This window comes from Hyperoodon ampullatus (assembly GCF_949752795.1).
Source record: "Hyperoodon ampullatus genome assembly, chromosome: 11".
NCBI classification, from domain to species: domain Eukaryota; kingdom Metazoa; phylum Chordata; class Mammalia; order Artiodactyla; family Ziphiidae; genus Hyperoodon; species Hyperoodon ampullatus.
The window spans coordinates 55,887,122-55,913,977 of record NC_136924.1 but is presented as its reverse complement, the minus strand read 5'-3'; the positions used below and the strand labels follow the sequence as shown (position 1 = coordinate 55,913,977).

Sequence of the window (26,856 nt, the reverse complement as noted above, 5' to 3'; positions counted from 1 at the left end):
AATTCTGCCAGAGCCCGTAAGACAGTAGAAGTCTGGTAGGGATAGGGTGTGGTGGAGCCTGAGTCTTCCAAAGTATGGAAAGGTGTCAAATTAGTTGCAGAACAGGCCTTGGAGGCCTGAAATGGAAGGAGGAGTGGTCATGTTGAAAGGATGGAGAGCCTTAGGGCGTATGAGACAACAGCTGTATTGAGACAACAGCTGTACTGAGCCAGCTTCTAAGTGACCATGTGTTCTTGACAGAAAGTGTTTTCACTTTTCATTGAGTGAGCGGCTCCTGTCTGCTGTCTAAGATAAAGATATCCATTGAGGACTTGTTGTGGTGATTTTACAATGTGGTCTTATAGCTGTGAGTGATTTTGATCGAGTCTACTCATACCCCGGGAAAGGTGACTTCTTTCTGCATAGGTCTCAGGTAATGAGGATGGCACTTTGACATCTTTTGTTCCTTTGGCCTGTAGAGCAGGAATGCCCTTTCGAGGATGGGACTATATTGCAGATAGACTAATCTGTTACTGTCTGAAAATCTAATATTATCTGTTTTGGATTACTTCTTTGATTTGCCTACTATTTCTGACACAAAAATCTTTCAAAATATATGTTATATGTTTCCCACCATTCATCCATTATTTAACAGTGTTTATGTATTGTTGTCAAAGTGCTGTGCCAGAAGTTTAAGTATAGTCATTGTATTAAGTATTCCTGGGGTGGAGGCACAAACCGCTTGTCCCTCTTCGGAGTAACGTAGGTCCAGGTACTCTCCACCTTCGCATCTGTATATGAGAGCAAAAAAAAAAAAAAAATAGAGAAAGACAGTATAATGCCTGAAAAGGAAAATACACAATTCAGGAGAGGAAAAAAAAAAGTTCATCGTCCTAGGAAAAGATTCTCTGCTTTTCATATAAATATATACTAATATGGAAATTTCCCCAAGTTAGTGGTAAGAGGAACTAGCTTGTTGCTTCTAAACACTCATTTTATATAAGCTTGCATATATCTTCAGATTTCCCAGGAGTGCCCCCAGATGACTGTGAAGACGGACATATCCCCTGGCACAGCCACTGGAAAGGATCCTTTTTACCTGTGGGAATTCTATCTGAATGTTTCTGTGGTGCTCCAGTGTCAGGGGAGAAGGGGTGGATGGGAATACTGATGTGAAAGCATTCTAGCATGATATTCCTTGGCTAGTAAGGACAGGTACCTTGTTCATGTCATGTTTGACCTTAGGAAAGTTTAAGCCTAGAAGCAGTCTTGCTACTTTGTTTCTCTTTAAGACCTACCACTTTAGTTAGCAATAGAAATTACAGCTGGATTACCAGTTCTTCTCTTACTGTGCTGGACTTCCATAAAGGTAATAGAAGCCACTTGTAGAGTATAGAAAAGGATATCGGAAATAGTGGTTCATTTATTCTCTTTCCTACCTTTTCTCCTTTCTCAAATCCTAACTACTTAGTTTCTAAAAGTGATTCATATAATAATCATAAACTGTAAGAGCTAGAACTCCAGGCTCCATTTATATACATAGTAAACTAAGGCTTAGAAACATTTTGCAGCTTTTCAGAGGCTGCATGCTCACCTGGGGGAGGAGGTAGAACCAAGATCCAGAGTGTTTTCCCCAGCCCCATTCTCTTTCCACTGTATGATGTGGCCACTTTTCATATTCCTTAAAACCCCCTTTCAAGAGTTAAGATGTAACCTGCCGTTCCTACTATTCTAGGATTTGGAGAACAAATCCATGTACATCTTATTCTTGGTTATTTAATATAATGTGTTTGACCTGAAATTTGCATTTTTTGCTTCAAATTGTTCTGCATATATTAATGTCTTACACTATGCCCTTTGATAAATTATCTCTGTGTTATTTTAAGAATATCCTAAAGAAAAAATATAGAGTTTACAGTTTATCCTTACTTTCTCTTCCTTATCAACCACACCAAGCATTTGTTTATTTTATTATTATTTTATAATTTTATTTATTTATTTATTTATGGCCGCGTTCGGTCTTCCTTATTGCGTGCAGGCTTCCTCTAGTTGCAGCAAGCGGGGGCTACTCTTGGTTGGGGTGCGCGGACTTCTCAATGCGGTGGCTTCTCGTTGCAGAGCATGGGCTCTAGGCGTGCGGGCTTCGGTAGTTGTGGCACATGGGCTCAGTAGTTGTGGCTCAAGGGCTCTAGAGTGCAGGCTCAGTAGTTGTGGTGCATGGGCTTAGTTGCTCCGCGGCATGTGGGAGCTTCCTGGGCTGGGGCTCAAACCCGTGTACCCTGCATTAGCAGGCGGATTCTTAACCACTGAGCCACGAGGGAAGTCCCCATTTTATTCTTTAAGTTCCCACATTCCCTGGAGAGCTGTAGCCTCATCTGATAGGGACGATTTGAAAAACCACCTGACCATATATTAATGTAGCTAGGTATTTCGCTAAAGAACTGCAGATAGGAGATTATTACCTACCCAAGAATAGAGGCTTTTTCCTTTGTGGGCCTCTGCTAAGTGGTTGCATTATGGTGGCCTGCACCTTGCAAAATACCTTAGATGTGGCATGTGTTCAGTAAATTCTGATTGAATGTTTGAGAAGAGTCTACCCTCGTCTACTGAGATGCCCAGAGGAGTAACCAGAATCTAGATCTTCAACATGAAATAGATGTTTGGCTTGACTGAGAGAGACAAAACTGTAATTCCTTTGTTTCTGTTAAATTTCACCAAACAATGTTTGCATGTTGTGCACCTTTCTGCAGTTTCTTTTTCTTTTTCCCCATCCCCCATGCACACACTCATGCTACCCTATACCCTATCAAAAGAGAGATAAGAAACTCTTCCACCTGTTCTTTAAAACTTCTTTTAATATTACATTGATGATTGAGACCTGAGGGAATGAATAGTCCAAGCTAGGTCTGCCGTGTCTTACTTAAATTGGATCTTAAAGATAAAATTGTTTGAAATTTAATATCTAGTCCCTGAGCACTTATTCCTTGGGATCAAGTATAAGCTTGAGACTTAATATTGATATCTTCAGAGCTACATAGGCTCATTTATTTTGAAGATGGTATCGCAATAGGAGCTTTATGTTGCCAGGAGAAAATTGTTTTGTGAATTATACAGGAGATAGATTAGAGCTCTCCTTGCTGCTCATTCATTATTCCAGTCCCCTCTTCTCTCCTGTTACTTCCAAGGCAACCTCACTGGCATGTCTAAGGAACTTTCTCAATACCATTCTCTGGCACAGGGGACTAATAGACTCACTTACTGGCCTATCTTGTAACTAGAAACAAGAGCAGTGACTCACTTTTTTGTGCACATTTCTTAACCACTCATTTCATCTTCCTCTTGTAAACCTTGCTACCTCTGCTGCATGCTGCCTTTTTTTTTTTTCCTGTTCTTCCCCACTTCTGCCAAGTGGAGGAAGAAGAACCTTTTTCCTCTTCCTAACAGACCTGCTGCCTTCCTTCTAGGTCCATGTCATGTCACAACATTGTGACCCAGTATTAGTAGGTCCTCCAGACTGGAGAGAAGTGTTGGGAGGAATGGACATAGCTGCTGACTAGGTTGTAAGGGAGATTGCCCATTCCACTACATCCCTAAAGGTATTCTGTTGGGCCTTATTGAATTGTAAATCACAGAATTAAGTCAGGTTTGAAGATCCAGCAGAGTGAGATTGAAAAAGATGGTCACATGGCTCTGCCCTTATCTAAGAACCCACCTCTTACTAAGCTGCAGATGATCAGAAGCCTTATGTGTCCCTCCTCTCTCCTGGAAAAATTTCCCTAGCCCTTTCTGTGCAGTGGGTGTTGATGCTCTGCAGACAACCCTGAATACTGTCGTGACTGAGGTCAGGTTCCTGGCTTACCCCTGGAGACAATATATTTGTCACAGAAAAGAAACATGTCAGATATTTTTGCTTTAGCCACTTGCTGATTCAGAAAACTAGGGTCTCCTAGCTAGGGAAAGAAGAAATTAATGGGGAGAAGAGGCATCAAGTGAACTCTGTATCTTCCTTATAGAGTGGGGAGGGGGAGATGTACCTATTTTGGCTTCCTCACCAGAGGTAGTTTTAGGCAGATAAAGCTGCTTTCTAAAGAATTCACTGAGTTTTGGGCTCTTTGTGGTTGAATCCGCTCCTACTTTATCTTTGGGGAAGTTAATTGAGGTGTTGCTGCAAAAGGAGTTAACCATAGTCACTTCTAACTAAAAAAAGAAATCTGAAACTCGTTTTCCTGGATGCAAAGGCAGTTTTCCTAGATATGAATTCTCTCTGAATTATCTAGTACTGTGGTTTCCAGTATAGGAGCCACTAGCTAGTACAGTAACTACTAGCTTTTGGGGATTTCAGCTGTGACTGGTCAGCACTGAGATGTGTTCTAAGTGTAAAATACACACCGGATTTTCAAGACTTAATGCAGGGAAAAAAATGTAAACTCTCTCAATTTTTAACATTGGTTACATATTGACATGATAATATTTTGGATATATCGGGTTAAACAAAGTATATTATCAAAATTAATTTCACCTGTTTCTTTTTTACTTATTTTAAAGTGCCTATCAGAAAATTTAAAGTTACATATGTGGCTCACATTATTTCTATTGAGCAGTGCTGATGATAGTGATTCAAATAAATGTTAATTACCAAGAAGAGAATTTTAATGTAGATTCACATTTGATTTATTTTTTATTTATGTTTTTAAAAAATATTTATTTATTTTTGGCTGCATCAGTCTTAGTTGCGGCCTGCGGGATCTTTCGTTGCGGTGCATGGGCTTCTCTCTAGTTGTAGTGTGTGGGTTTTCTCTCTCTCGTTGTGCGCGGGCTCCAGAGCACATGGGCTTTGTAGTTTGTGGCATGCCAGGTCTCTAGTCGAAGCACGCAGGCTCAGTAGTTGTGGCGCGCTGGCTTAGTTGCCCCGTAGCATGTGGGATCTTAGTTCCCCGACCAGGATCGAACCCGCATCCCCTGCATTGGAAGGCGGATTCTTTACCACTGGACCACCAGGGAAGCCCCTGATCTTGTTTTTAAGCACCAGAAGGTGATTAGTCCTGAGTATATTGGACCAGGTTTTAAACAGTGGGGCTTTCTAAAAAATTATAGTAATAATGGGATTTTTAAAATGTAAATCATTTTCTGAATGATTTAAATGACTAGTTATAGTCTATTTTGAGTAACTGTCGATTAACAATGCCTTCTAGTCAAGTATTGCTCTGGAGTTTTTTTCTTCTGCATATATTTCCTCAGTTGAGTAGTTAATGATGTATAAACAAATAAGTTTGTCAAGTAGTTCATTGGACATGAGGTGCTACAAAGCCCTGATAAGGCAATGAGAATAATCAAACTATTGTATTCTTCTCAAAACTATGGAGTTTCTTAAAAAGGGTATATATCTTGTAGTCTTTAGTTCTGGGATAGTGTCAGCATTTGTAAGAAGTTTCAATTATAGGCACAAAGGGTCTCAAACTAAATCAGATTGTTGTGGTTGTGTTTTAATACTTCTTGGGGAAATCTCCAGTTATAGACTGAAATTAGTTAACTTGAATTTCTACTGATTCTCCGGAAATCATTGACCTCCTACATTAGCTGGTAGGTTATCTGATGACCCAGGAGGACAGGTGGCCACATTTCCTTGAAACGCTTTACCTTTTAGTTGAGAATTAAGTTTTTACCCATTTGTTCAACTGTTCATTCTTCAGCAGCTATTTATTGGGAGCTTAGTATATGCCAGATATCAAACTAAGTGCCAAGGGTAAAAAAGTAAGTCATGGTGTCTACGTGCAGGAAGAGAGCAAGAAAACCAGTGGTTAAAATAGAGTGTAATGAATTTATGCACAAGGTTAAGTCATGGGAATTTGGAACAGGTGGATTCGGTTCTTTTTAATGGTTATTAACTGAAATACAGGCTGGCTTAATGTCCCACTAACAAACACTTGTTTCTTGAATTATGAAGGATGATAAAAACTTCTTAAGGAAGAGCTTTTTGTTAACCTTTTTCTCTAATCCACCTCTTATTCAACATGAATGCATTTGTGTTCCTACTTTAAGCAAATGCATTAAGTAGTATAATTACTCACCCATTTAAAAAATAAATATGTTTAATGAAAGAAATGTGTGTAGGTAGTTAGAGGAGTTCTTGTTGTTTCAACGAGAGTCTTAGGGACCTCCAACTGTTCTCCAGCCATACTCTGAGAACTGCTGCTACTTGCTGCTCTATAGCAAGTAAAATATTCATTAGCTACTGTATAATAAAACTACAACTTATTCTTAAATTAGCTTGTGTCTGTGAAGCATTTTAATATACTTATATACTCTAAGTAATTCTTATTAACTCACGACTTACTTCTCTCATAATAAGGTAAGGTGTAAGCAGAATGCTGATCCTTCTTTCTCATAACAGTACCAAGTAGGTTCATCAGATTGCACAGTTATTAGTCATCTTAATTCTTTAAGGCCCTCTTATAGGTCTAAGTGAAGATAACTTTGACGGAAATGGGAGAAGGAGTGAAGAATAGTCTGGTATAAATCCACAGTGTATGCCTTGTCGTGGCTTAGGATAGCATAAAGGTTCATAAAGGTTCTCTTCTTTTTAGTTTGTTTCTGCTTTAAGAGCAAATTGGCCAATTAAAAAAAAATAGTCCTTAAAAAAACCTGCAGATTACTTGCACACCGACCATGCAAGAAATGGTTGGATTTGGTGGTATAGGTGTCCTTGAGAAGTGTAGTACCTCGTACACAACAAGCACATATGTGTACAACAAATATGTATAACACATTTGCTTGTACATAGCAAATTCTGTCCTCTTAAGAATTTACTCAGAAAAAATACACTGATGTGCATGCATATGTATAGGGAATATACAAAATAATATATGGTTGGGAATCAACAGCACATAAGTGAATAAATAGTATAACTTAGTAATTCTTAAATCTTTTGTTCTCAGCATTTTTCTTTTTTTACTCTTAAAAATTATTGAGGATCCCAAGGAGTTTTTGTAGATGTAGGTTACATATACCTCTCAATTTTTTCATATTTGAAATTGAACTCGAGACATTTAAGAAATATATTTATTATTTCATTAAATATAACAAAAATAGGACTTCCCTGGTGGCGCAGTGGTTAAGAATCTGCCTGCCAATGCAGGAGACACGGGTTTGATCCCGGGTCCAGGAGGATCCCACATGCTGCGGAGCAACTAAGCCTGTGCGCCACAACTACTGAAGCCCACATGCCTAGAGCCGGTGCTCCGCAACAAGAAAAGCCACCGCAATGAGAAGCCCGCGCCCCGCAAGGAAGAGTAGCTGCCACTCGCTGCAACTGGAGAAAGCCTGTGCGCAGCAACAAAGACCCAAGCAGCCAAAAAAAAAAAAAAAAAAAAATCCTATTACATGTTAACATAAATAACATTTTTGAAAGATAATTTTCTAAACAAAAAAATATTTAGAGAAAAACATTGATTTTATATTTTTGCAGATCTCTTTAAATGTCTGGCTTAGTTGAGGATAGCTGGATTCTCCTCGCCGGCTTCTACATTCAATCCCTTCTGATATGTTGTTTTGGTTGAAGTATATAAATAAAAGCTGGCTTTACACAGATATGTTATTGGAAGGAGGAAGTATTTTATCTTTGATACTACACCAAAACACAAGGAGTAGTTTCTTAAAGGTTGGTTAGAATCTGAAACAATATCAATGAGCTTTCCATTCATGTTAAAATCCACTGGTGTCTTACACTTTGAATGGACATCATGTATTGGTCACTGGAAGAATACTGGTTCACTAAGTTATACAGATATCCTAAATGTCAATACATTTCATTATATAGTATTAAAAAATCACATAGTGGGCTTCCCTGGTGGCGCAGTGGTTGAGAGTCCGCCTGCCGATGCAGGGGGACACGGGTTCGTGCCCCAGTCTGGGAAGATCCCACATGCCGCGGAGCGCCTGGGCCCGTGAGCCATGGCCGCTAAGCCTGCGCGTCCGGAGCTTGTGCTCTGCAACGGGAGAGGCCACAACAGTGAGAGGCCCGTGTACCGCAAAAAAAAAAAAAAAAAAAAAAAATCACATAGTAATCTCACTGTAACAATCTCATCAGAAAAACCTTGAAGTATTGGGACCTTGTCAAGCTTAAAGGCAGATATATGGTCTCTAAACTTCTAATTTTCACTTGAAATCTTGAATTCTATCAATGGCAAGAGTGTTTGTTTTTTGAAGTGACAGGCTTACTTCATTCATTTTTAAGAAAATGTCTCTGAAATACCCAGTTCCTGAATAACTGTAGTTTGTCTGTCAGTCATTCTTCTGGGTAAAAATGGTGTTCTTTGTAAAAAGTGGTTTTAGTTCAGCATACAACTCAATCAGTCAAGCAAGTACATTTCTTTGAGACCACCGTATCCTTTGGTATGCAATAAAAGTGCTTTCTGTGTACTGCCCATTTTATCACAGAATACTTTTAAAAAATGTACTCAAGGGTTGGCATTTAATAAAATTAATCATTTGTATTGCTTCATCAAGGACATTCTTTAGTGAAACTGGCTTTGTTGTTGTTGTTAAGTACGAGGCTATAGCAAGAAAGAATACAATAACTACTACTGCAGTTTGGTGCCACTGCCCTGATTTGTGCTCAGCTTCCATAAGTTTACCCACCATTGCTTTTTTTGCATCATCATTGTAAATATCAACACCATAACAAAGGCAAATGTCTTAATATCATTACGAAAATAGTTTTGACTTTATGAGCCCCCAGAGAGTATCTCAGGGATGCTCTGTGGTCTGTGACCATACAGACCCTCTGCCGTTATTGAATGAGATCACCCAGGGTTGAGTGTGTAGAGTAAGGTAAGAATCTGCATAGAACCCTGAGGAAACACTGTGTTTTAGGAAAAGGCAGAGGAAAAAGAAACCCAAAAGAAGATAAGAGGTATGACAGTCATAGAGTATTTGATAATATCAGTAGTTAGCATTTAATAAGTACTTACTTTGTCCCAGGCACTGTTCTAAGTACTAAACATTGAATCTTCACAGTAACTTTATGAAGTAGGTAGATACCGTGCTTATCCTCATTTTACAGATGAGAAAACTGAAGCAAGGAGAAAGTTAAGTAACTTGTCCAAGGTGACCCAACTAGCAGTGCACACCAAGAAGTCTAGTTCTACTGCCAGAAAGATAGAGGGAGAAAACTAGGAAGAGTGTGACAGAAAGGAAGCTAACAGGAAAGAGCATTTCAAGGGGGAGAACATGCTCAATAATGTCAAATGGCACTAAGTGGTCAGGTAAGATGCAGGCCTGAAAAGCATCCATTTGATTTCACAATAAGGAGATCATTGAGGACTTTGGCAAGTGCAGCTTCAGTGAAGTATAGGGACAGAAGCCAGATGAGAGAGAGAGGAAGGTTGAGGAATGAGTGGGAGTTAGAAGAGAAGTCATGAGAAGAGAACTTTTTCAAGAACTTTAGTTGTGAGGTGGGTGAGAGCCAGAGGGTGTGAGGGACAGGAAGTGCTGTTTTAAGGTGGGAAAACTTGAGCATGTTCAAGGTCTGATGAGAAGAAACAAGTAGAGAATGAAGCCAAAGGTAATAGAAAAAAATAGGAATAAATAGAATGAAATTTCTCATCAGGAAGAGAATGGATATAAAGCACAGGGATATTAGTTTTAGATAAAGTGGTTCTGATGCAGGAAGTGAAGGCATTCCCTTCTCAGCGGAGATTCTTGAGAGTCTTAGCTATTTCCACTTCTTTCTTCCTCCTCCTTATATCTTTCCCTGCTATAACTCATTACTATATTTTAGAGTCTCCATTTTATTGGAATTTCTTTGGTGAAGGTTACCACCGGTCTCCAAATTGCCAAATCCATTGGATACTGAAATCCTTGTCTTACTTGATCTCTACCTCATTTGATACAACTCCACCTCTGACATTCCTGTCCCCTAAATTCACCTTTTATGTTGGTGTTTCCCAGTATTCTGACCTTGGTTCTCTTTTTAGTTTATATTCCTTTCTTATGTAGTCACATCCACCCTCACAATTTTAGCTACCACCTATATTCTCATCCTCTCCCTCTCTTTTTTCCTCTTTTTTCTTTCTCATATCTTTGTGTATGTATCTTAAGCCCTTTTTCCAAGCTTATTTGCCTACTAGACTGTTGCATTTCAGTGTTACATGGGTACTTCAAATTCAGCATACACACAACTCATCTTTCACTCCCAAATTTGCTTTTCTTATCTTATTCTCTACTTGGTTGAGGCTCCATAATCAACTTAGTTTCCCAATCCGGAAACATAGAAGGCACCCTTGATTTTTCCTCTTCTTTTGCCTCCTACATCTATCCAGTCACCAAGTTCTATTGGTTTCACTTTCTCACCATCAGTTGAATCTAACCTTGCCTTTCCATTTCTATAGCCTTAGTTCAGTGCTTTATTACTTATAGCATGGATTTTTTACAATAGCCTAAAGCCTTTCAGTGACTCTCCATTAATTACAGGATAAAGTTCAAGCTTAGCACAACATGCAAGGTACCTGTGACCTGGCCCCTAACTACTTGTATAGTTTTTTCCCCTGTCATTGTCACCACCTCCATTCCCGATTTGTACATTGCATAGTTCTCTAAGCCCTTTCTTATCTCTTTGCTTTAGTACTACATGCTGTTCTGTCTGCCTGAGTGTCCTTTTTATTTTTTTTAATTTTTTTTAACTTTTAAAAACTTATTTATTTTTTAACATCTTTATTGGAGTATAACAGCTTTACAGAGTTGTGTTAGTTTCTGCTGTATAACAAAGTGAATCAGCTGTATACATACGTATACCCCTATATCCCCTCCCTCTTGCGTCTCCCTCCCACCCTCCTTATCCCACTACTCTAGGTGGTCGCAGAGCACCGAGCTGATCTCCCTGTGCTATGCAGCTACTTCCCACTAGCTATCTATTTTACATTTGGTAGTGTATATATGTCAGTGCTACTCTCTCATTTCGTCCCAATTTAAGCTTCCTCCTCCCCGTGTCCTCAAGTCCATTCTCTATGTCCATGTCTTTATTCCTGTCCTGCCCTTAGGTTCATGAGAACCTTTTTTTTTTTTTTTTTAGATTCCATATATATGTGTTAGCATACGGTATTTGTTTTTCTCTTTCTCACTTCACTCTGTATGACAGACTCTAGGTCCATCCACCTCACTACAAATAACTCAATTTCATCTCTTTTTATGAGTAATATTCCATTGTATATATATGCCCCATCTTCTTTGTCCATTCATCTGTTGATGGACACTTAGGTTGCTTCCATGTCCTGGCTATTGTAAATAGTGCTGCAGTGAACATTGTGGTACACAACTTTTTTTTTTTTTTTTTTGCGGTACACGGGCCTCTCACTGTTGTGGCCTCTCCCGTTGCGGAGCACAGGCTCCGGATGCTCAGGCTCAGCAGCCATGGCTCACGGGCCCAGCCGCTCCGCGGCATGTGGGACCCTCCTGGACCGGGGCACGAACCCGCGTCCCCTGCATCAGCAGGCGGACTCTCAACCACTGTGCCACCAGGGAAGCCCCCCTCACTATAGTTTTGATTTGCATTTCTCTAATGATTAGTGATGTTGAGCGTCTTTTCATGTGTTTGTTGCCAATCTGTATATCTTCTTTGGAGAAATGTCTATTTAGATCTTCTGTCCATTTTTGGATTGGGTTGTTTGTTCTTTAGAGAAATATCTATTTAGGTCTTCTGCCCATTTTTGGATTGGGTTGATTTGTTTTTTTGATATTGAGCTGCATGAGCTGCTGGTATATTTTGGAGATTAATCCTTTGTCAGTTGCTTCATTTGCAAATATTTTCTCCCATCCGGAGGGTTGTCTTTTCATCTTTTTTATGGTTTTCTTTGCTGTGCAAAAGCTTTTAAGTTTCATTAGGTCCCATTTGTTTGTTTTTGTTTTTATTTCCATTTCTTTAGGAGGTGGGGCAAAAAGGATCTTGCTGTGATTTATGTCCTAGAGTGTTCTGCCTATGTTTTCCTCTAAGAGTTTTATAGTATCCGGCCTTACATTTAGGTCATTAATCCATTTTGAGTTTATTTTTGTATACGGTGTTAGGGAGTGTTCTAATTTCATTCTTTTACATGTAGCTGTCTAGTTTTCCCAGAACCACTTATTGAAGAGGGTGGCTTTTCTCCACTGTATTCTCTTGCCTCCTTTATCAAAGATAAGGTGACCATATGTGCGTGGGTTCATCTCTGGGCTTTCTATCCTGTTCCATTGATCTACATCCTTTTTTTTTTTTTTTTTTTTTTTTGCGGTACATGGGCCTGTCACTGCTGGGGCCTCTCCCGTTGCGGAGCACAGGCTCTGGACACGCAGGCTTAGCGGCCATGGCTCACGGGCCCAGCCGCTCCGCAGCATGTGGGATCCTCCCAGACCGGGGCACGAACCCATGTCCCCTGCATCGGCAGGCGGACTCTCAACGGCTGTGCCACCAGGGAAGCCCCTCCATTGATCTATATTTCTGTTTTTGTGCCAGTACCATACTGTCTTGATTACCGTAGCTTTGTAGTGTAGTCTGAAGTCAGGGAGCCTGATTCCTCCAGCTCCGTTTTTCTTTCTCAAGATTGCTTTGGCTATTCAGGGTCTTTTGTGTTTCCATAGAAACTGTGAAATTTTTTGTCCTAGTTCTGTAAAAAATGCCATTGGTATTTTGATAGGGATTGCACTGAATCTGTAGATTGCTTTGGGTAGCATAGTCATTTTCACAATGTTGATTCTTCCAATCCAAGAACATGGTATATCTCTCCACCTGTTTGTATCATCTTTAATTTCTTTCATCAGTGTCTTATAGTTTTCTGCATACAGGTCTTTTGTCTCCTACATAGGTTTATTCCTCAGTATTTTGTTCTTTTTGTTGCAGTGGTAAATGGGAGTGTTTCTTTAATTTCTCTTTCAGATTTTTCATCATTAGTGTATAGGAATCCAAGAGATTTCTGTGCATTAATTTTGTATCCTGCTACTCCACCAAATTCATTGATTAGCTCTAGTAGTTTTCTGGTAGCATCTTTAGGATTCTCTATGTATAGTATCATGTCATCTGCAAACAGTGACAGTTTTACTTCTTCTTTTCCAATTTGGATTCCTTTTATTTCCTTTTCTTCTCTGATTGCTGTGGCTAAAGCTTCCAAAACTATGTTGAATAATAGTGGTGAGAGTGGGCAACCTTGTCTTGTTCCTGATCTTAGAGGAAATGGTTTCAGTTTTTCACCATTGAGAACAATGTTGGCTGTGGGTTTGTCAATATATGGCCTTTATTATGTTGAGGAAAGTTCCCTCTATGCCCACTTTCTGGAGAGTTTTTATCATAAATGGGTGTTGAATTTTGTCAAAAGCTTTTTCTGCATCTATTGAGATGATCATGTGGTTTTTCTCCTTCAATTTGTTAATATGGTGTATCACATTGATTGATTTGCATATATTGAAGAATCTTTGGCATTTCTGGGATAAAGCCCACTTGATCATGGTGTATGATCCTTTTAATGTGCTGTTGGATTCTGTTTGCTAGTATTTTTTTGAGGATTTTTGTGTCTGGGTTCATCAGTGATATTGGTCTGTAGTAGTTTTCTTTTTTTGTGACATCTTTGTCTGGTTTTGGTGTCAGGGTGATGGTGGCCTCGTAGAATGAGTTAGGGAGTGTTCCTCCCTCTGCTATATTTTGGAAGAGTTTGAGAGGGATAGGTGTTAGCTCTTCTCTAAATGTTTGATAGAATTTACCTGTGAATCCATCTGGTCCTGAGCTTTCATTTGTTGGAAGATTTTTAATCACAGTCTCAATTTCAGTGCTTGTGATTGGTCTGTTTATATTTTCTATTTCTTCCTGGTTCAGTCTCAGAAGGCTGTGCTTTTCTAAGAATTTGTCCATTTCTTCCAGGTTGTCCATTTTATTGGCATATATTTGCTTGTAGTAATCTCTCCTGATCTTTTGTATTTCTGCACTGTCAGTTGGTACTTCTTTTTCATTTCTAATTCTGTTGATTTGAGTGTTCTCCCTTTTTTACTTGATGAGTCTGGCTAATGGTTTATCAATTTTTTTTATCTTCTCAAAGAACCAGCTTTTAGTTTTACTGACCTTTGCTGTTGTTTCCTTCATTTCTTTTTCATTTATTTCTGATCTGATCTTTATGATTTCTTTCCTTCTGTTAACTTTGTGTTTTTTAGTTCTTCTTTCTCTAATTGATTTAGGTGTGAGGTTAGGTTGTTTATTTGAGGTTTTTCTTGTTTCTTGAGGTAGGATTGTATTGCTATAAACTTCCCTCTTAGATATGCTTTTGCTGCATCCCATAGGTTTTGGATCATTGTGCTTTCATTGTCATTTGTATCTAGGTATTTTTAGATTTCCTCTTTGATTTCTTCAGTGATCCCTTGGTTATTTAGTAGCGTATTGTTTAGCCTCTGTGTGTTTGTATTTTTTACAGTTTTTTTCCTGTAATTGATATATAGTCTCATAGCACTGTGGTCGGAAAAGATACTTGATACGATTTCAATTTTCTTGAATTTACCAAGGCTTGATTTGTGACCCAGGTTATGGTCTATCCTGGAGAATGTTCCATGAGCACTTGAGAAGAAAGTGCATTCTGTTGTTTTTGGATGGAATGTCCTATAAATATCAATTAAGTCCATCTTATTTAATGTGTCATTTAAAGCTTGTGTTTCCTTTATTTTCATTTTGGATGATCTGTCCATTGGTGAAAGTGGGGTGTTAAAGTCCCCTACTATGATTGTGTTACTGTCGATTTCCCCTCTTATGGCTGTTAGCATTTGCCTTATGCATTGAGGTGCTCCTAGGTTGGGTGCATAAATATTTACAATTGTTATATCTTCTTGGATTGATCCCTTGATCATTATGAGTGTCCTTCTTTGTCTCTTCTAATAGTCTTTATTTTAAAGTCTATTTTGTCTGATATGAGAATTGGTACTCCAGCTTTCTTTTGATTTCCATTTGCATGGAATGTCTTTTTCCATCCCCTCACTTTCAGTCTGTATGTGTCCCTAGGTCTGAAGTGGGTCTCTTGTAGACAGCGTATGTATGCGTCTTGTTTTTGTATCCATTCAGTCAGTCTGTGTCTTGGTTGGGTCATTTAATCCATTTACATTTAGGGTAATTATCGATATGTATGTTCGTATTACATTTTCTTAATTGTTTTGGGTTTGTTTTTGTAGGTCTTTTCCTTCTCTTGCGTTTCCTGCCTAGAGAAGTTTCTTTAGCATTTGTTGTAAAGCTGGTTTGGTGGTGCTGAATTCTCTTAAGTTTTGTTTATCTGTAAAGGTTTTACTTTCTCCATCAAATCTGAATGAGATCCTTGCTGGGTAGAGTAATCCTGGTTGTAGGTTTTTCCCTTTCATCACTTTAAATATTTCCTGCCACTCCCTTCTGCCTTGCAGAGTTTCTGCTGAAAGATCAGCTGTTAACCTCATGGGGATTCCCTTATATGTTGTTTGTTGCTTTTCCCTTGCTGCTTTTAATATTTTTTTCTTTGCATTTAATTTTTGATAGTTTGATTACTATGTTTCTTGGCATGTTTCTCTTTGGATTTATCCTGTATGGTACTCTCTGTGCTTCCTGGACTTGGTTGACTATTTCCTTTCCATGTTAGGGAAGTTTTTGACTATAATCTTTTAAAATATTTTCTCAGATCCTTTCTTTTTCTCTTCTTCTTCTGGGACCTCTATAATTCGAATGTTGTTGTGTGTAATGTTGTCCCAGAGGTCTCTGAGACTGTCCTCAATTCTTTTTTCTTTATTCTGCTCCCTGGCAGTTATTTCCACCATTTTATCTTCCAGCTCACTTATCCGTTCTTCTGCCTCAATTATTCGGTTATTGATTCCTTCTAGAGTATTTTTAATTTCATTTATTGTGTTGTTCACCATTGTTTGTTAGCTCTTTAATTCTTCTAGATCCTTGTTGAATGTTTCTTGTATTTTCTCCATTCTGTTTCCAAGATTTTGGATCATCTTTACTATCATTACTGTGAATTCTTTTTCAGATAGGTTGCCCATTTTGTCTTCATTTATTTCGTCTTGTAGGTTTTTACCTTCGTCTGTAACATTTTTTTTTGTCATTTCTTTTTTTTTGATGTTGTTTGGCCTGAGACGTCCAGTACTGGAATTTGCAGGCAGTTGGATAGAGCTGGGTCTTGGTGCTGAGATGAGGACCTCTGGGAGGCCTCACTCCAACTGATATTCCCTGGGGTCTGAGGTTCTCTGTTAGTCCAGCAGTTTGGACTTGGAGCTCCCGCCACAGGAGCTCGGGTCTGACCTCCAGCCTGGGAACCAAGATCCCACAAGCTTTGTGGCACAGTTAAAAAAAAAAAAAGGGAAGAAAGAAAGAAAGAAAAAAAGGAGCAGCACAATATGAAAGAGAAAAAACAAAATAGAATTAGAAAGATAAAAATTATATTAGGAAAAATAAAACTATAATTGAAACAATTGCAACAAGGTAAAATAAAACCACGACAGAAAAAAGAAAAAAAAGGGGGGGTGGGTGGGGGGACAAGCCAAAAGGAGAGAACAATAACAAAGTATAAAGAATAAAATAAAATTAGAAAAATAAAAGATTTATTAGGAAAAATAAAAATATGAAAGAATCAACAACAATGAATCAACAATGTAAAACAGAACCCCAATCTAAAAGAGAAAAAAGAAAAGAAAAAAAAAAGCCTTGGCCATTGTGGTGGAGTTTAGGCTGGGGTGGCACTTAGGCAGGAGTGGTGTTTAGGGTGGGGCGGGGCCTAGGTGGGTGACGTTTGAGCATGGGGTGGGGCCTAGATGGGTGTCATTTAAGCGTGAGGCGTGGCCTCTGCTTAGGACCTGTGGGGAAGAGGAGAGGCAGCATGTCGAAAGGAGGGCCTCAGGAGTGTGTGGAGTTCCGGAGTTTGGAGGTAGGGCGCTGAGTGAGGGTGTGTGGGTGGGGTTTAGGCCCAGCTCGTTGGAGAGGGTCTCCGACTGTAGAGTTGGGGCCCTGGGTGGGGGTGTAGGGGCGGGGCTTGGGCTCTGCACGGCAGGAGGGAGGCTCCGAGGGCAGCGGATTAGGCCCGGGAGCCCAACAGGCTTCCCGGTGCCTAAGTGGACAGGGAAAGTACTGGCCCTGTTCCCTTCTGTTTCTTCGTGCCCCTCCCCCACCATCTCCCCCAGGGTCTCCCCCATCGCCACTGGACCCCTAACCGTGGGTGGGTCCCGCTGGGTGTAGGAACTCCTCCCCTCCCCCAGCCACCCCTCGGGGTGCTAGTCCTGGAGGTCTGGACTTTACTTTTGCTCCCCCTTCCCTCCCTCCCACTCCCTCAGGACCCACTGGGCTGGAGGGGGCCTAGGTGGGCAGAGGATCAGGCCCGGGATCTCAGCAGGTGGGCAGGGGAAACCTGGCCACACTCCCTTTTGATCCTCTGCCCTCCCAATGGTCCCCCAATTTCCCCGTTTTCCCCTCCCCCAGCCACCCTTCAGGGGTGCCAGTCCCATCTGGCCTCCACTTCTCCTCCCCCTTCACTCCCCCCATGCACTACCGGGTCACTGAGGGTTCCTCCCGTCCCTTTAGGTGTCTGTGGTCCCCCTCTGGTGCCTGGTAGGTGCCCTAGTTGTGAGGAGACGGGAATTCCGCATCCTCCTAGTTTGCCATCTTGACTCCGCCACCGAGTGTCCTTTTTACTTTCTCCTTCTCTTTCAACTCTTTAGAAGTTACTTACATTTTTTAATGTGATTGGTTTATTAAACATTCAGTTGTAGGGAATTCCCTGGCAGTCCAGTGGTTACGACTCTGTGCTTTCACTGCCGAGGGATCGGATTCAGTCCCTGGTTGGGGAACTAAGATCCTGCAAGCCAAGTGGCGCGGCCCAAAAAAAAAATTCATTGTAAAGGGAAAGGACTTTCTGAATGTTTTCTATGGGATTCTGCATTTGCCTCTAAATATCTCAGCTATTTTCTCTCCATGTTTGTGTGTGTGTGTGTGTCTGTCTGTCTGTCTGTCTATGTGGAGGGTGGTGGAGGGAGTATTCAGGTTCAAAATATTTAGTTACTCAATACTCTTCACCTAATGATATACCATCTTCATCAGTCTGGATAAGACCTTTCTCTTTTTATTGTATTTTCCCCTTCTTCATCTTGTTTTCTATTTCAGTTTCTTTGATGGTTATTTTTCTTTTTTATATATCAATTTTGACATTTTTATGTTTTTCCAGAAATTGATCTAAGCCAGTGCTTCCCAAGCCAATCGTGTTGCTGCACACATAGAAAATAATATGTGCATGCACAGTGGGGTATGTGAGGCCAAAGGCTACAGACAAGGGTGTCTGGCTACCACCCACCCCATGGACCACCCTGAGAGCTAAGAGCAGTATCTCAACATAAGTATAGCCCATCTGTGTTACTTTCCATGACACACTAGTTGAGAAGCTCAATCTAGACTTTTGAATATATTTTTGTATAGTTCACATCCGTCAGTGATGTTACAGTGGGTCACAAAGATAGAATTGTTGATATAGCTCTTGTCTTTGGTATGCAAAAGCAGAGCAGTGAGTAATTTCATCTTAATTAACCCAGGCTTAGGCCAGCTGCTGCCATGTATCTGGAGGACAGGAAAGGGGCAGAATGAAATGGTCTCTCTAGAGCAGGACAGATACAGTACAATCAGGTTGGGTCACTAGACTTATGTTCTTGGAGTGGCAAGTGGAAAGGAGTAGTTTACCATTATAGACCACTAGATGCCTACTTATTCAGATATGCAGGCAAAGGGTAGTCTGGTCTTACAAATTATTTTAAAACTTGGGTAACATTGATACTGGAGAGGACAGAAAATCACAAGATAAGTTTGACAATGTCGTCCAGCACAGCAGTTTTCAAACTATGATGCCAGGAATCTTTTACACTATTAAAAATTATCAAGGACCCCAGAGAGTTTTTGCTTATATGGATAGTATCTAGCAATATGTACTGTTTTAGAAATTAACATAGAAAAAATTTTAAATTGTATTTATTAATTCACTTATAAATAACAATACATTGATTGTATTGGTAATATAACTAATGTTTTATGAAAAATTACTTTTCCAAAACAAAAAAAAAATGTGAGGATAGCATTATTTTACAGTTTTGTGAGTCTCTTTAATATCTGGTAGCTGTAGTCTCATATCAGTTCTGTATTCGATCTGTTATATGTCATGTAAGCTGAGGAAAATTCCACTGTACACTCATGAGAAAATGAGAGAGAAAAGAATTATTATGAAACTATAGAATTATGAGAATAATTTTGACCTTGCAGAGCTCCTGAAAAGGGTCTCAGAGGTCTCCAGGCACGCTTTGAGAAGAGCTGATTTAACAGAAAGGATGAATGCTAATGCTAGGCTCTTTGGAGTTTGACCAACCTATTTTATAAGTTATACTAAATGCCAGGTGAATGATGTAGAATGAACACATGACTAGGTGTGAACTTTCTCAAAGTTCTGATCTGAATTTTTTTTTTTTTTTTGGTTGCGCCACATGGCATGTGGGATCTTAGTTCCCCAACCAGGGATCCAACCTGTGCCCCCTGCAGTGGAAGCATGGAGTCTTAACCACTGGACCGCCAGGGAAGTCCCCTGATTTGAATTTTTTTATCACAGAAAAAATTCTTTGGACTTGCCTGGTGGTCCAGTGGGTAGAAACCTGCACTCCCAATGCAGGGGGCCCGGGTTTGATCCCGGTCAGTGAACTAGATCCCACAGGCATGCGGCAACTACGAGTTCGCATGCCGCAACTAAGAAGCCCATGTGCTGCAACTAAACATGCCACAATGAAGATCCTTTGTGCTGCAGCTAAGACCTGGTACAGCCAAATAAATGATTAAATAAATAAATATTTTAAAAAACTTTTCCAGTCGTAAGTCCTTATTTTTGGTTTTGTGCTTCATGCTATAGCACAAAAGCAGTGCCCAATAAATATTTGTCAAATAAACAAATTTTCTTAGAGTCTTAACAGTTGTCACTGACTTGATGCCAGTAGCTTTATGTCTCTGAACTAACGAGGGCAGGATGTGAGCTGATGACAACTCTAGGATATTAAGTCTGTTTCAAGGTCTAGATAATAAAGCAATCTTGGCTTCACCCAAGTGATCAGGGTACAAACCCATCCCTGTTGTGTGAAAGAGGGTTTCTTGCTCTTCTCACTTTGCTGGAGGTACCGTCAGAGAGTACCCACACTGAACTATCTGTTCCTAGTAAAAATAATAATAGCTGCCTTTTAATGAATGTTTACAAAGTGTCAGATACTGGGTTAGGCATGCATCATGTCATCTCATCTTTAACATAAACCTGTGAAGCAGATATTATTATCCTCATTCTGTAGGTGAGTAGCTTTCACAAAGTCTCTTAGCTGGTAAAATCTGTCTAACCCCAGGGCCTTTAATCACCTGACTGCATTGAGGAAGAGGCCTGGATCAGGGAGTAAGAGTAGGAGTTGGAAAGGCAGTTTTTTGTTCTTAGATCTACCTCTTCATTCAATTAACATAGGTGGGAGAAGACAGGGAGAGAGGATTCAGTGCTTTTATCTCTGATATGGCACCAACTCAACAGCAAAGAATGGCTGCCTTTTTTTTTTTTCTGGCCATGTTACAGCGCGGCATGTGGGATCGTAGTTCCCGGACCAGGGGTCGAACCTGCACCCGCTGCAGTGGAAGCATGGAGTCGTAACCACTGGACTACCAGGGAAGTCCCAAGAATGGCTGCCTTAATTACTCTTCTGGATGCTGATCAATGCTGGGTCCAAACTGAGCTCCAACAGAACAAGGGTGGAATTCACTAGACCTGTTCCTTGTCAATTGCTGAGCAACTACTGAGTACAGAACCTTGATAAATACAAAAACAGTATTCTCTGTGTTCACAGGGAGTTTAAACATGAATGGGGAGTTAAAATATTTGTACACGGAATTATATACCAGGAAGTATAAATTAAAGTATCTGTTAGCACTGGCATTTGAATGAAACTTTTATACCACCGGTGCAAAAGAGAGAAAAGAATGGGTTGCAGATGTGGCTTACTTTATCTGAATCAATGTTTCCGCATGGCTCAGGAACTTTGGTGATAAAGATAAAAGAAGTTTTCATAGAGGAAGACAATAAACAAAGTTTCTCGTTTTCAGTCCCTCCCTTAGAGATAAATTCTGGATTCAAATGTAGATCAAGAAAATAGGTCAAGAGCATTCCATCTTACACCTCCCAGTTATAATTTCATCACGAGACTCCCTAAGATGCTAAGAGAGAGCTAGAACTGGTTTTGACTTATTCTGAAAGTGACTACATAAAGCTTTTCCTAGAGCTGAGGCTCATAAAAATCTATGGTTGTGGAGAACAGAGAGATCTTTCTTGCAGAACCAAGGAATAATTCCTCAATTTTCAAAGATGTAAAAGTTATAAGTTAGTTATAGTCAATGATATCACTATGGAATCTTAGAGAAAAAAATCTTTTATTTTTAAAATTTATTTATTTAATTTATTTTATTTTGGCTGCGTTGGGTCTTCGTTGCTGCCTGTGGGCTTTCTCTAGTTGTGGCGAGCGGGGGCTACTCTTTATTGTGGTGTGCAGGCTTCTCATTGTGGTGGCTTCTCTTGTTGCAGAGCATGGGTTCTAGGCTCATGGGCTTCAGTAGTTGTGGCACATGGGCTCAGTAGTTGTGGCTCACGGGCTTTATAGCTCAGGCTCAGTAGTTGTGGCGCATTGGCTTAGTTGCTCCGTGGCATGTGGGATCTCCCCAGACCAGGGATCGAACCTGTGTCCCCTGTGTTGGCAGGCGGATTCTTAACCACTGCGGCACCAGGGAAGCCCGAGAAAAAAATCTTTTACGTCATCTCATATAACCCCTTCTTTTAGATGACAAAACCAAAACCCAAGAATTAAGTGACTTGACCAAGTTTATGTGACTTATTAGTGGTAGATCTGGGACTAGAATTGAGTACTAATAGGTAATTTCCTTCTTACCACTCTTCGTAGTTTCCCAGTTTCTTTCTTCAGAGCTTCTGAAAGTTCAAAGTATTTCCGTATAGTCTTTTGATTAGGCAGGAAGGTGACCATGACCTGGGATATTTGTGTTTAGGAAGAGCTCAGTCTCAGTTCTGTACTTTTGCCTCCAATTAAGATCTTCTTGATCATCTGATATAAGGAAAATTACCATTTATTAAGCACTTTCCTTGTGTCATGGTCTTCATATATGTAATATCATTGTACCTGCAAGATTCATGTAAAGTAGACCCGCTTCTAACATTTTAATGGGAATAGGAATCCCCTGGGAATCTTGATAGTGCAGATTCTGATTTTGCTGGTCTGAGATGGGGTTCAAGCTTCTGTATTTCTAAAAAGCTTCTAGGAAAAACCAGTAATGCTGTTTATCTGTTGGCCTTATGTTGAGTAGCAAGAATCTTAATCCTATAGATGAAAAAACTGAGCTTTAGCAAGATTAAATAAGTTGCCCAAGTTCATACAGGCAGTAAATGGTAGACTAGTGATTTGATCTAGGTCTCTCTGACTCTAAAGCTCAAGATGTGATAAGGGAAGCCAGGAAAAAATGGAAAGAGAGCTTATGTTCCAATATTTCTTAAACAGGTCACTTCTCAAGTGAGTCAATGGCAGAATCCAGGACTAAATCAAAAATTCCTGGCTCTGAGCCAAGTGTTTCCCCTTTTTCCTCTTATCAGTCCCCTAATCAGGATCTCTGCTTCATGCTTAGCAAACCATTTTTAGAATTGGCTTTTGGGTTTTCTCCATTACAGGTTTATTGCCAAACCCTGTGCACTCCATGTTGGCATCCAGGACAGTGGTCCTTATCAGGCCCAACCTAATGCCATCCTTGAAAAGGTGTTCATATCTGTTACCAAGGTAAGTGGGCAAAGAAACAGAGGAAGCTTCGTGTGGGGGTTTATCCCATAGGGCAGGGGAGGATAAAAGAGCAGGTATTTCCAAGGGTAGGGATAGGATGGGATGATCTTCACATTTGGATAGTCCATAGAGCTATTAGGAAAACTTTATCCACTCAGGGAAATACCTTTAGGCCAGGATCCCTTAAATAAGTCAAGTTTACATACATTTGAGTTTTAGGCCTAGCAGCCACCACCACCCCTCCTTCTCCCCCAGACACACATCATATATTGATGTTGTTTTTCCTTGCTCCAGCTCTTGTCATTACCTAGTTGCATAATCAAATGGAGATGGTACTGATAGCCTTTGCGATTGGGTTTTAATATCTCTTTTTACTTAGCTTGGGCTGGAGGGAGAAGACCAAACAAGGATGTGTATAGATGAATGGTAAAGGTCCTTGATGTGTAAAATAGTACTTCATACTAAAAATGACTTTGGGAGTGAAACCTGGAAAGAAAAACATTACTTAAGTCACTATAGTTATCACCGCTTTGCCACTTAGCTAGTCAAAGGGATTTAATGAGAGGTTTGAAGAAAAAGGGATGTTCTAACTCTGGTCATACATCTGCAGTATCCTGATGAGAAAAGGCTGGAGGGCCTGTCAAAGCAACTGGACTGGGATGTCCGAAAAATCCAATGCTGGTTTCGCCATCGGAGGAATCAGGACAAGCCCCCAACGCTCACTAAATTCTGTGAAAGCATGTAGGTGTGCAGAAGGAGGTGGGGAGTGAGGAGAAGGGTGGAGTATGACTGGACTAAGGTTTTCTTTTTGGAAGTCACTTCTCTTGTTAGGATAACAGTCAGTAGGTATGGAGGGCTAACTCTGTTATAGGCTGGGAAGAAGAGAACTGGAAGCCTGATCACCCTTAGTTTCTTGGACATGCTTGCCCCTAAGCTATGTGTAGTTCCATTTTGTTCCCCTTTCCCAAATAAATTGGGAATGAATTCCTATACCGGCACTTACATAGGTAGATATGCATACCTTTGTACACCTTGGTAGAGATAGTACCAGCTTGCTCTAAATTGACATTTTAGTGGGAAGCATCCCTTTTCTGGACATACTATAATCCATTTCACTGGGCTTTTGCTGATTATCCTCTGGACACCGAGCACTGTATTTCTCATTGTCATGCAAAAAAAAATAAAGGCACTATCATCAGGGAGTCTAATATGGAAGAAAAGTTTACTAAAGACAGTATACACTTGTGGAACTCTATTTTAAACAGAGGCTGGAAGATTTTTATCTCTTTGGCTTTTTCGGTAACAGTATTTGTCCCTATTGTGGGAACTTAATTTCTTACCAGTAACTGTCTTATCCCCAAATCTGTTCTCTTGACTTCTTTACTTCACAGACTTTCTTTTGAGTGAATATTTATCTAACTTCTACTTCTTGCCCATCCAGGTGGAGATTCACTTTTTATTTATGTATATTCTGCTATGGAGTTAGATTTCTCTGGTCGGTGAGTCTGAACTTTCTCTGTTGGGTTCTAATCATACCTACATCCCTGGAGATAAGAGTTAAATACCTTTAGATTTTGTCCCTTACTCCCTTTTTTTTTTTCTTGTGATTTTTTTTTTTCTTGTGATAAGCTAAATAGATTGTCTTCTGTCTGGGGCCTGACATCAGTAACCTCGTGACTCTACTGTTTCTCCCATAAATAATGCTAATAATAAAAAATAATTAAATCAGCATAGTACGTGATGGTTTACAAAGCACTTGACAAAAGTCCTGTTCTTTCAAGGAGGAGACATTACAGAAATGAAATCAGTAACTCATTAAAGTGGGTAAAACAGGTATTCCTGCTTTTCAGTTAATTGTCAGAGTCAAAGAAGAATTTCAGGCTTTTTGATTCATGAGTCCTTTTTTTTTTTCTCACTGTATCACACTATTTTCTTCTAAATGCAATAATTGAGGCTTCAAAATACATGAAACATAAAGAGGCAGAAAGAAGGGAAAAGGAAGAGAATAGACAAATATACAATCATATTTGGAGATTTTAATACTCTTCGTAATTGACTAAATCACTAGACAAAAATCACTGAAGATGTAGAAGATTTAAACAACACAATCAACCAATTTGGCCTAAATGACATTTATAGGACACTACACCAACAGCTGAAGAATATGTATTATTTTCAAGTGCACATGGAACACCAACTAAGATAAACCATATGTTAGGCCATAAAATTAGTCTCAGCAAATTTTTGTTTGTTTGTTTGTTTGTTTGTTTTTTAGCAAATTTTAAAATATTGAAATCTTACAAAATATGTTCTCTGACCATAATGGAATTAAAGTAGAAATCAAATTAATAATAAAAAGATATCTAGAGAAATATTTGGAAGTTAAACAACTCTCCTAAATAACCCGAAGATCAATAAGAAATCATAGGGAAATTAGAAAATATTTTGAATTGAATGATGGTGAAAATACAACATACCAAAATGTGTGGCATGCAGCTAAAGCATACTTAAGAGGAAATTTATAACTTTAAATGTTTATATTAGAAAACAAGAAAGCTTTAAAATCAGTGATCTAAGTTTTTACTTTAAGATCCAGAAAAAGAAGAGCAAAGTAAACCCAAAGTAAGTTAAAGGAAAGGAAAAAGAAAAAAAATGCAAAAATCGATGAACTAGGCATTAGACAGATAATGGAGAAAATTAATAAAGCCAAAAGTTGGTTCTTTGAAAGGTTTAATTAAAATTGATAAACCCTTAGAAAAAAACAAGAAAACAAATTATCAGTATCAGGGAGAAAAAGAGGCTATCACGGGGATTTCCCTGGTTGTCCAATGTTAAGACTCCACCTTCCAATGCAGGGAGTGCAGGTTCGATCCCTGGTTGGGGAACTAAGGTCCCACATGCTGCAGGGTGTGGCCAAAAATTATAAAAAAAAAAAAAAGCTATCACTATATATCCTGTAGACATTGAAAGAATAATAAGACAATATTATGAACAATTTAATAGTAATAAATTCAACAACTTAGATGAAATGGAGTTAATTGAAACTCCATTAGAGATTATTACTTTTGACTTGTGAATCTTTGGCATGGAGATCTCTCTTTCAGTTATTAAACGAAATCATTGTCTTCCTGCCTCCCAGTTTCCTATATATTCCAGGTTGTGATGTTTCCAGAAACTATCCTAGAGCTCTCATTGCTCTTACGTACCTCAAAGCATGGTTTCTCTCTTTGTAATAACACCTTCTTGTTCTAGAAGAAAAGTCTAGCCATTTAGTTACCCTAAATTCTGTCAAGAGGGATTCCTTTTTCTTTCCCAACTCTTTTGCCCCAAGCATAGAGAGAACAGGATTATATAGATGAGGCAGGGGAGAATTCTAAAGGCTGACTTGGATTATCTGTTTTCTCTTAGTCGCCTTGGTTCTGGGACACCCGACAATGCTGGCACAGTTACCCCTATCAGGTAGGATCTGAGCCCTTTCAAGACAGGGGTCTTATGTGTGCATGTAAGCTGGGGTTGGGGAGAGTACATTGCCAGTCCCAAGGGAAGATGGCACATTTCCTTGGGATTCTTGAGGGATTAGGGACTGAGTCTCTTTGAGTCATATATTCAGGTATCTATTTTTGGGGTCCCCATAAGCAGTGAAATCCAGTGATCTGTTTGCTCCAGGTTCCTATATTCACCCTAATTGGGCTGGAAAGAAAAACAGCTTCCTGGCACTTAATGAGGTGCTTTCTGGTTCATGTGTCCCTTTTGAATCCCTCAAGATTTTCTACTATGGTTCTAGTCCGTAGTAGAAAAATGTCAGGGGGCTGCTAACAGAGTAGAAGAAAGAAAGGCCTCAGTGTATTTAATCCCCTGAAAAGCACTAATTGCCCAGAATTCTAGACACACTGATTTGATTGTGCTATAGTATGTGTTAACCTTATCTGATCTCTGAAAGATGAGAGCTGAAGATGTGTATGTGGAAGGGAAGAGGTTTAAGTCTCCACACCAATCCGAAGTCTGTTAGCTATTGCAGATCTTGGAAGATGATGGAGAGGA

General features: G+C 39.6%; 1 protein-coding gene across 1 annotated transcript in view; it reads left to right on the top strand.

Annotated features, from left to right (window-relative positions):
* Positions 1-26,856, top strand: part of CERS5 (ceramide synthase 5) — a gene marked incomplete at its 5' end in the record, with an annotated part of 34,445 nt that overhangs the window by 825 nt on the left and 6,764 nt on the right. The window contains 4 exons of the mRNA XM_079715176.1: positions 22,710-22,815; positions 23,426-23,556; positions 24,257-24,314; positions 26,224-26,274. Of these exons, the coding sequence (XP_079571302.1) occupies positions 22,710-22,815; positions 23,426-23,556; positions 24,257-24,314; positions 26,224-26,274 (346 nt within the window). The remainder of the gene's footprint in view (positions 1-22,709; positions 22,816-23,425; positions 23,557-24,256; positions 24,315-26,223; positions 26,275-26,856) is intronic.